The following is a 10719-nucleotide window of genomic DNA, read 5'->3' as shown; positions in this document are numbered from 1 at the left end:
GTTTTTATTGCTTGTTTTTGTTTTATTTTATTAATTTTTATTATTGCTTGTTTTTTATTTTATTACATTAATTTTTATTATTAAATATATACACCCCTGCCTTGTTTTTTATTTATTTTTTCATTATTTTTTATTATTAAATATATGCAAGTGCATTTTTTGTGTATTTATGGTGCTTTGAATGCTAACAAGTCAGCCTTTCTTGGCCAATTATAGTGGTGATGATGATGATGATGATAATGATGATGATGGTGATATTGATATCAACAAGCCTCTGAGGCACGGCCAATGTAACTTGCTGTGATTTTTACAAACTCATGCGCAGTGAAGAAAAACCACAGTCCCTTGCCCAAGTACACACTTCTGAGAAGTAAAGTTGAACCCGAGGGCAAGTCCATTTCTGCCATCTGTCTAAGAATAATGGCAAAATGTCCTCCATTTTGATCATGCCTAAAAACATGCATTTATATTAACATTTTTTTAAAAAAACCTCAATTTTTTGCACGTCCTCCATTTTTTAATAAAAAATGTGTCCTACATTTGAAAATGTTGTCCTACATTTGTCCCGGTTTTGAGGTCCTCACTTATGGCAACCCTACCTGGAGTAGGATGGAGTAGCTGTTCTTGCAGCTGATGAATTCTTCTCTCTGCTCCAGTGGTGGTATGATCAGACAGTGGCACCCATGCATGGGACCAACTCCTTCCAGGAAGCCCAGCTCATTGTTCATGATCTGTGGGTGGGGATACAAAGGAGAAATCAGTGACAACTGTGGTTCAAATGTGCATGGTCACTCCAAGGGTACCTTTGGTCATTGCCCCTTGTACAGACAGATAATGGCGGCTGGTGCACAGGGGCTTTCATTTGGAGGGCAGACCGTATATCATTTTAGCATTTATATTGTTGTGTTTTATCATTCTGTACTGAAGCCCCAGCATTAGTACTGCAGCTACAATGTTGTAAGCTCAATTCCAGAGGAGGGTTCCAAGATCCACTCAGCCTTTTATCTTTTAGATCAGTAAAACCAGCTTGTTGGGGGCAATTAGCTTATACATTGTAAACCGCTTGGAGTGCTAGTTTACTGAAAAGCAGTATGGAAATGTACTTGCTAGTGCTATTGCTTGCTATTCATTTTTTTTAATTGTATATATGTTCTGATGTACTGTCCTTTGGTGAAAATGGCATTATAAATAAACATTGTTCTTGTTGTTATTGAATGGTTTTATATTGTTCTAAATTGTAATGTTTTAATAAGATTGGTTATTTAAATGTTTGGGGTTTTTTTTAAAAAAAATTACCAACAGCTTTTTATCTGTACTTTGTTATAATTTATTTTGTAAGTCACCTAGGGATCCATATCAGGAGAAAGGCAGATAAAACCATTAAATATAGGTGTGAGAATCAGCCCTGAACCTGAGGGTGGGATACATATTGTCATTAAAAGAATTGTTGTGAAGTTTTCTCTTCTGTACAGAGCATAGCATGACAGGAGGGGGATGTTGTCCTTCCTAAGTAAGCTTCTTCTCAAGAGATTTTGCTTATTCACACTGTGAATCCCTCTTTATTCTTACAGAAAAAGGCCACCCAAGAGGCTACACAGGAGATAAAGAAAATAAATGCTCAGACTGTGGGAAAACCTTCACTCAAAGGTCTAGCCTTATCAGGCATGAGAAAACACATACAGGAGAGAAGCCGTATCAGTGCTCTGAGTGTGGGAGAAGCTTCAGTCAGCGGTCTATCTTGACAAGACATGAAAGAACCCATACAGGAGAGAAACCGTACAAATGTTCAGAGTGTGGGAAAAGCTTTCGCCATAAGTCAGCTCTTCTCAGACATGAGAAGATGGAAGCAGGGGAGAGACCTTACGAATGCTCACACTGCGGAAAGGGCTTCATTCAGAGATCAAATTTCCTCATACATGAGAGAATCCATACTGGGGAGAAACCATATCTGTGCTCAGACTGTGGGAAAAGCTTTGTTCAGAGGTGGCACCTTCTCATCCATGAGATGACCCATAAGCAAGAGGAGACGTACAAGTGCTCAAAGTGTGGGAAGAAGTTCAATCACAGCTTGAGCCTTCTCATCCATGAAAGAATCCATATGGGTGAGAAAGTGTATCAGTGCTCTGAGTGTGGGAAAGGCTTCACTCAGAGATCTAGCCTCGTCAGACACGAGAAAACACATACAGGAGAGAAGCCATATAAATGTCTTGAGTGTGGGAGAAGCTTCAGTCAGAGGTCTATCCTTACCAGGCATGAAAGAACCCATACAGGAGAGAAACCGTACAAATGTTCGGAGTGTGGGAAAAGCTTCCGTCACAAATCAGCTCTTCTAAGGCATGAAAAGATGGAAACGGGAGAAAGACCCTATAAATGCTTACACTGTGGAAAAGGCTTCATTCAAAAGTCCAACTTTCTCATACATGAGAGAATCCATACAGGAGAGAAACCATATCAGTGCCTAGAGTGTGGGAAACGCTTTGTTCAGAGGTCACACCTTCTTGTTCATGAGATGACACATAAACAAGAGGAGCCCTATCAGTGCTCAAAGTGTGGAAAGAAGTTCAACCACAGCTTAAGCCTCATTATCCACAAAAGGAGCCACACAGGACAGAAATCCTATCGGTGCCCTAGCTGTCGGAAAACGTTTATGAATAAATCAAGCCTTATCGGGCATCAGCAGGCCCATAGAGGAGAGAAGCTGTATGCATGCTTGGACTGTGGGAAAAGCTTCAGTTATAGGTCAGCTCTCATCAGGCACAAGAAAACTCAAACAGGAGGAAAACCATATTGGTTCTCAGCCTGTGGGAAAAGCATCATTCGAAAATTAAAGATTCTGTCTCATGAAAGACCATGTAATGGAAAGAAGTACAAGCTTCTCTTACATGAGAGAGCCCACATGAGGAAAAAGCCATATAAATGTTATGAATGTGGGAAAAGCTTCAGCCAGAAATCCAACTTCATTGTGCATGAGAGGACGCACATGGGAGAGAAGCCCCATAAATGTTCTGACTGCGAGAGGCCCTTCAACGACTGGCAAAACTTCATGAAGCACCGAAAGACCCACACAGGTGAAAAGCCTTATGTGTGCTGTGAGTGTGGGAAACGCTTCAGTAACAAATCAACCCTGGTTGTGCACAGGAGAACCCACACTGGAGAAAAGCCGTATAAATGCTCAGTCTGTGAGAGAGGCTTTACCAGCAAATCAAGCCTGATAAAGCACAAGAGAACCCACACAGGAGAGAAACCACACACTTGCTTGGAGTGTGGGAAAAGATTCATACAAAAGTCAAACCTTCTCAGGCATGCAAGAACTCATAAGGTAGAGAAAGCATTTCAGTTCTCAGAATCTGGGGAAAGTTCCAGGTGTGCCTCAACTTTGATGAGAAATACGGGGATCCACATGGAAGAGAAACCTTATAAGTGTACCAACTGTGGGAAAAGCTTCAACGAAAGAAGAAATCTTGTAATACATGAGAGAACCCACACAGGCGAGAGGCCATATAAATGTCCACACTGCGGCAAAATGTTCACCAACAAAACAACCCTCGTGGTGCACAAGAGGACCCACACTGGTGAGAAACCATATACTTGTTCAGAGTGTGGGAAAAGCTTTCCGTACAAATCGAGTCTGATTAAACACGAGAGAACCCACACAGGGGAGAAGCCATATGAATGCTCCAAGTGTGGGAAGGGATTCAACCAGAGTGCCAATTTACTTGCACATGAGAGGACTCACACAGGAGAGAGGCCCTTCAAATGCTCCCACTGTGGGAAAAACTTCAGTGACAGATCAAACCTTATCAGACACCAGAGAAGTCATACAGGAGAGCAATTCTAAAAAGGCTTATGTTTTGGTGGGGTGGGGAAAAACCTGGAGCAGGATTCATTCTAGGCATCATAAGACATTCCCAGGGGACAACACTACAAGATGTTTCTGGCCTTTCTCTTGTGTGGTAAAGCTTTTCCTGGATTTACAGTCCTGGGAAAAGAGCGGGATACAAATAAATATAATAAATAAATACAGCTGCCAATGGGTAAAGTTTACATATTTGAATATGGACTGGGTGAAAACAAACTTCACTGAATAGAGAAAATTAGCACATCAAGGGGATCCCTGATATGTTAGCTTTCTGTCTGCCAGAAATTTCAGATATAGTGGCCCACCACCTCATTCCACTACTGCCTTCAGTTGAGAAAAACATTTATTTCTGCTTAATTGCAAGTGTGTTTCTTACATATGCAACATGAGATTATCTTCATAGGGGGGAAATGTGTGTACAAAGTATGGAGAAAGATTCAAGTGTGGGACAGGCCTTGTCTTTGAATTTTGAATCTAGAAGATTATCTTAGTATCTGTGTTCTGTTACATTTACTTTTTGCTTCTCTTTGATAACTGAATTGCATTTTATTTCCAGAAACAGAAATATCAATAGGACTAGAAATTTTATGGGGATGAATTTTATAGATAGAAGAGATAACCTGCCAGTGCTAACATTTAATTTGCCTGTCTAGGGCCTGTTACAGACTGCCAAAATAAAGCTGCTTCGGGTCTCTTTGAAGGTATGCTATTTAAATGATGCATGCATCCTAAGAATCCAGAAGCTGCACCAAAGCTGCACTCCGGTGCTTAGGAATGGAGTGTGGCTTTGGTGCGACCTCCGGACTCTTAGGACGTATGCATCACTTAAATAGCATACCTCCAAAGAGACCCGAAGCAGCCTTATTTTGGCAGTCTGTAACAGGCCTATATAAAGAAGGCTAGGCTAATATAATAAGAGTTAGGGAAAGGTGGGTGGTTGGGAAGCTATTATATATTATATACCTCTGTTGTTTGAAGTGTGAAGTTGGGTGATTTCTGTCTCTTTGCTGCCTCTCTCTTGGCAGACAGTTGTTCATCTCTGGCGAACTGGATTCTTCACTTATTTTGAAATATTTATAAAGTTTGTCTTTTCCTGGGACACATGTAGAAGTGCTGCCCAAGCGTCTTAGAATAATGCAGTTGTGGAACACATATTCCAGGGGTAGATCCCAGACCTCACTTTTGAACACTTAAATCCCCCTTAGTAGCCAAACACTCCCATGTTTAAAAAAATATTCACAGGGGCTGCATCTACACTGCAGAAATAAAGCAGTTTGACACTGCTTTAACTGCCATGGCTTAATGCTGCAGAGTCCAAGGATCTGTAGTTGGTTGTGGCACCCGAGCTCTCTGACAGGGAAGACTAAACCTCTCATAAAACTACAAATCCCAGAATTCCATAGCATTGAGCCATGGCAGTTAAAGTGATGTCAAACTGCATTATTTTGGCACTGCAGATGTAGCCATGGTTTCCCAGTGGTATTTTCCTAGAAAATACCTGCTCCTCCAAAAATGTATAAGAAATGTGTAACAGCACCCAGCCCTTCCTCCCACATCATGTATTTTGGGCTGTAATCCAGTGAAGTGGTGGATTCAAGACTTCAAGACCTGGAGGGAAAAGGTGTTCCTGGGAATTGTCAAGAGAGGTTCAGCCTAATGGGGGTGAGTTTAGGAGGGAATGCCTCTTGAGCCCTTCACAGTTGCCCAACACCTGCTGTCTGCCATCTGATGAAGACTTACAGATGTTAAAAGAGTATTATCTTCCAGCCTGAGGCTTGAAACATGTGCCATGAGACACAACAGACCCTTGCTGGGGTGCCTTATTACCTTACTGACAAGGAGCCACCATTGTGGCGGACTCTATACTGCAGAAACGGTGCAATTAGAAATAATGCAATTTCATACCCCTTTAACTGCCATGGCTCAAATCTATGGAATTCTGGGGTTTGTAGTTTTGTGAGCTGCAGTTCCATAGGATGGAGCCACGACATTTAAAGCGGTGTCAAACTGTATTAATTCTGCAATGCAAATTTAGTCTGTTTCACAACTTAGGGGAGGACAGCAGGAGTAATGAATATGATCCAGCGCTCTTAGGAGTCTCAGCTCTTATATTTATGTGCTGTTGAGTTTTGGTTTGGTGTTCTACCAGTTTCTATTCTTTGCTATTTTATTGTTTTTTATCGAATGTAATCCTTTGATTGTTACCATATGCTGCCCAGAGGACTTTTTAAAAACTAGATGGCAAAGAAATGCTGTTAATAAATAGATGTTAGCAATAAAAAGCGGAATTTTCTAGATTTTATGACTGTGAACATGTATCTCAAAAGAGTTTGGAAAATGCAGCAGTGGCAGGAGTGAGATTTATTTCCACTGGCTGAGGACAAGGCTTCAGCGCCTGTCCTTCCTGTAACTAGCAGAATAATTAATCATGTGTAACAATAAGACATTTTGCAAATCTTTATTGCAGCCTGTGTTCCTCAACTTTATGTATATTTATCTATGTAGTAGAATTGATAAGGAGCCCTGTTAGTGAACTGTGAAGATTCATAACAAGACACTGGCAAAAGTCTTCCAATGCGCATTGGGCTCTACCGATGCACGTTGGCACTCCCTAACTGGTGCCCTAATGTTCCATTGGGTCACATTTTGTGCATTGATCCTGATGCACAGTGGTCATTTTGCCTAGTAACAAAACAGCAGGCCCTTGCTGAATACGGATGTGGAAAAAACTGCTCAATTTTATTTCTTGCAGATGTAAGTCTGCTTACAAAGGTGTGAGTCCCTGAATAAATTCCAGCTCTAATTTTTATGGTGTACAATATGACTCCTATATCTGTGGGGGATACATCCATAGACTTACCGAGGAAGCTGCGGAATCATGGATAAATGTGAATCCTATTGAATTGAATTACTTCCACAGAAAGTTGACCATAGTTATGCTGGAGGACCTAGAGATTCCTAGAGATAACACCTCTCTAGGCATTTCTAGATCCTTCAGTGTGACTCGATGGTCATCTTCTACCAGAAGCATACCATAGAAGCATACCATAGAATTGCACTAGAAGTCCTAGACCAATGGGCAGAGAGAGCATTTTTTTTAGGGGGGGGACTTGGGTAAGAGAAACAGTGGGTTATTGATTCCACTTGTAATGTATATAGGTTAGGTTAGGACTACTACTATCCTACATTGCCTACTAAGGCCCTGTACAGACCGGCCTAAAAGGCCAGCTTGGGGACGGAGTCAGGGCATCGGGTCTAGATGACACACTACCTTGACTTTGCTCCAAGGGCACCATGATGCCGCGTGCCGCTCTAGACACCATGAGGCGTCATGACACACCTCTGGCGCTGTGTCCAAATGTTGCAGCACCAAAGGGACACCATATAGCTGTGCCACAGCAGCTACGGCGCCCTTTCAACAGCACAAAAAGGTGCCGCTCCTGGGTTCAGCCTATTACAAAAAAAAGAAGCAGATTTCAACCTCTCGTACTCTCTTGATTCCAAATGGATGTGGATTCATGTTAGGTCTGTTGTGATGGGAGAAAGGACCTACCTATATTCTAAGGCAGGCAATGTTGTTATTTTATATGTTTTGAGCTGGAACTTTGCTAAGTCACTACTGTCAGAAGAAATGACTCAAGAAGACCAAATTGATTGAAGCCAATGAAAATGCTTCTGGTTTTCTTATTTTAGTACATCTGGATCCCACCTTTCCCCCCCAGTGCTAGCTACACACAGTCTCCAGCCCAAGCACTAACTAAACCTGCTTAGCTCCAGCAAAATGGCCACACCAGATGCCCTCAGATTAGAACCAGCCATCCTGGTATTGAGGAGATGGCAAGAAATGTGGGGAATAGAAGTAGCTCCTAAGCTGTCCCTCCACCATTGGGGAATGGAGGCAGTTGCGCCATACTGCCCACCACACAATCCCTAAGCCAGACTGCTGCCATCCAGTGAGATGGAAAAAGTTGTCCTTTTGCCAGCGTTGAAGAAAGCTGTAGTTGTCCATCTGGTGAGCTTCTGTTGATGCAGTCGGGGTGAGGGGCAAACATAGGAGCCTTGGTGGTGGAGTGATTAGATGCCTGTACTGCAGCTACTCACTCACAAACCACAAGGTTGTGAGTTCAGTATCAGCCAGGGGCTCAGGGTCGAATCAGCCTGGCATCCATCTGAGGTCGCTAAAATGAGTACCCAGCTTGTTGGGGGCAATTAGCTTACACACTGTAACCCACTTAGGGAGTGCTTAAGTGCACTGATAAGCAGTATAGAAATGTACCTGCTATTTCTATGTTGTTTGTCTCAGATCCTGCTGTTGCTCTCTGACACATAACATCAAGGTTGACATCCTTTTGCTCTCTAGATGTTGTGGGACCACAATCAACTCTCACCATTGGCTACACTGCATGTTGCACTTAAACAACCCATAATTAAGAGAGGGTGAAGAAACTTTGAGCCTTCCAATGTACAGTGGGCTCTCCACATTCCCTGGGGTTAAGAGGGCACGAAGTGGAAAAAACAAAATTTAAAAAAACACTTAAAAAAAAAAACAACCTGAGAGGCAACACCTGTCTAGGAATCTCTGCTGGAGCTGACCATAGAATTGCACCGGAAGACCTACAAATGCCTAGAGAAGAGCTCTTTCTAGGAATCTCTAAGTCCTCCAGCATGACGCTATGGTTAATGTCTGCCAAAAAGTAAAAAGTGTGTGTGTGTATGTGTATGTGTATTTAAATGAGGACTCTTTCTGCTCACTGATTCTTGCCACACCCATAAATTCTTTTCTGCTGAGCTCCAGGTTTTTAAAAGAACACCCCATTTCTGCCAAAAGTTAGACATTTGGAGAGCAGTGGTGTCACTCTCCCTTAAGGTAGTCTGTACCTTCACGTTCACTAGTGACATCCCTGCCAAGTGTCAATCACATGGCTAGGCACCTCATTCAGACATCAGAGGGATTGCCTTGAGCTGGCAGCAGTGGCAAGTGGCACTGTGTGTGAACATGTGTGAACAGTTGCCCAGTGTCACCCTGGAAAGATTTAGAGAAGATTCAGAGTAAAAGGTGAGTTTTTAAAACCCATTTTATGGGTGGTATAGTGTGGGTTCGGTGCAGAACTGATTATATGTTGTCAGGACAGTTCACACCAGCATCGGGGATTGGGCTCTGTATCATATAGACTGATCATTATGGGGATGAGAGGAAGTTGTGTTATTTGGCCAGTGCAGACACAGCCTTGGGCTCTTTGTTTCCAACAGACACAGCAAATATATTTTTGGAAGGCCCACAAAAAGATTAGAAAAGAACAGAGCCCTGTCCCCAATTCTTAACACTCCTGCAACTGGCATTCAGAGATACATTTAAATTTAAAAAGGAAAAGTCCATCAAGTACCAAATGTTACAGCCCAGTGTTACCCCGAGGTCTAGTTGCACTCCCTCTTTTTGACATTAGTTTGATACCAAAAGGGAATTTTAGGCAGGTAGCTGAGAGAGCACCCCCAGTGCAGGAAACTGGGAGTCCTGGTGGTGCAATGATTAAATGCCAATATTGTGGTCATAAGGTTGTGAATTCGATCACAGGGCTCCAAGGTTGACTCAGCTTCCCATCATTTTATAGGTCTATAAAATGAATACCCACCTTGTTGAGGGCAATTGGTTTACAGATTGTAAACCACTTAGAGAGTGCTGAGTTCACTGATAAGCGGTACAGAAATATAAATTGCTATTGCCATATGAGGATCATATTTGGAGATCCTGCTGGCTTAGCATGGGGGAATCCGGGGCAGCTAGCTAGGAAAGATCAAGTAAGATTGGGATCCCTTCGCTGACAGGGGTGATGGTGCCTCAGGATATGTTTTGTCCTATAAGTATACCTGCCAATACACCCACAATTTGGTCTTGTTTTGAGGTCAGGCAAGCACTTGGTTGGTATCTGACCTGACTTGTATATTGATTTGAACGTGTACTGTTTTAATTTTGTTGTTAGCTGCCTTGAGTCCCTATATTAGGAGAAAGGCAGGCTGATGATGATACATAATGATAATAATAATAATAATAATAGCTGACAGACACTCTCCAGCTGGACAAGACAGACTCTATGAGAATCAAATTGCATGATTCTGCTGCAGAATAATTGTTCATCAGACACATACCCCTGGCCCATGTTGTCAATTGTTGTTGTTTTGTCATTGTTATACAGACTCTGTACATTTTATTGTAAATACTCAATAAAAGTTTAATTATAATAATAATAAGTTGTTGTTGTTGTAGGTCTCTCATTCATACATTTGCCCTAAGTCAAAGTGGATCTGAAGGCAGTGAACAACAAAGTTCTGAAAAAGTAATTTGGGCAAGGTCAGCTTTAAAGCAACCTGATTCAAGTCCTCACCACCACTTACCAGATAACATACTCTAAGTTCATTCTTGTTTCACTATCCTTTTTTAGTCTGCTCAATTGCCATAGAGCTTATAATTAGCGAGCTACAGTACTTATTAAAATGCCTCATGGACTCTTTCTACTGATGCGTAATAGCCTTTGTCACAGAAAAGATCATCCTTCTGTCTCAGAATATCTTGGGTTGCTTAAGAGTTGCCATTTTTTTAACTTTCCGTAGATCATCAGCCATGCAAGGGCTGAGCTGGGCTGGGGATGATGGTGGTAAAAGTCACTGTGCAAACGTTTCCCAGTACCGCACAGGAAGACAAGGTACCACAAAATGTAGAGCATTCAAGAAAAATGTAGGCTGTGATCAAATAAAACACTAATTAAAACACCATTAAAAACACTAATATAAATATGCATCTGAAGTCTACAAAAGATCATTCTGCTAATTTCTTTCTTTGTTAGTCTCAAAGGAGCTACAAGATC

The 10719-nt window shown here is 41.9% G+C and overlaps 1 protein-coding gene across 1 annotated transcript in view; it reads left to right on the top strand.

The window, feature by feature from the left end:
• LOC121921835 (zinc finger protein 850-like) overlaps positions 1 to 8640 on the top strand; it is a 17333-nt gene extending 8693 nt beyond the window's left edge. The window contains exons 4-5 of the mRNA XM_042450439.1: positions 1572 to 4506; positions 4743 to 8640. Coding sequence (XP_042306373.1) covers positions 1572 to 3838 — 2267 coding nt within the window. The 3' untranslated portion in view covers positions 3839 to 4506; positions 4743 to 8640. The remainder of the gene's footprint in view (positions 1 to 1571; positions 4507 to 4742) is intronic.
• The last annotated feature ends 2079 nt before the right edge of the window (positions 8641 to 10719 follow it).

Source organism: Sceloporus undulatus, chromosome 2 (genome assembly GCF_019175285.1).
Source record: "Sceloporus undulatus isolate JIND9_A2432 ecotype Alabama chromosome 2, SceUnd_v1.1, whole genome shotgun sequence".
In the NCBI taxonomy this organism is placed as follows: Eukaryota; Metazoa; Chordata; class Lepidosauria; order Squamata; family Phrynosomatidae; genus Sceloporus; species Sceloporus undulatus.
This window is presented reverse-complemented; position numbering and strand designations above follow the sequence as displayed.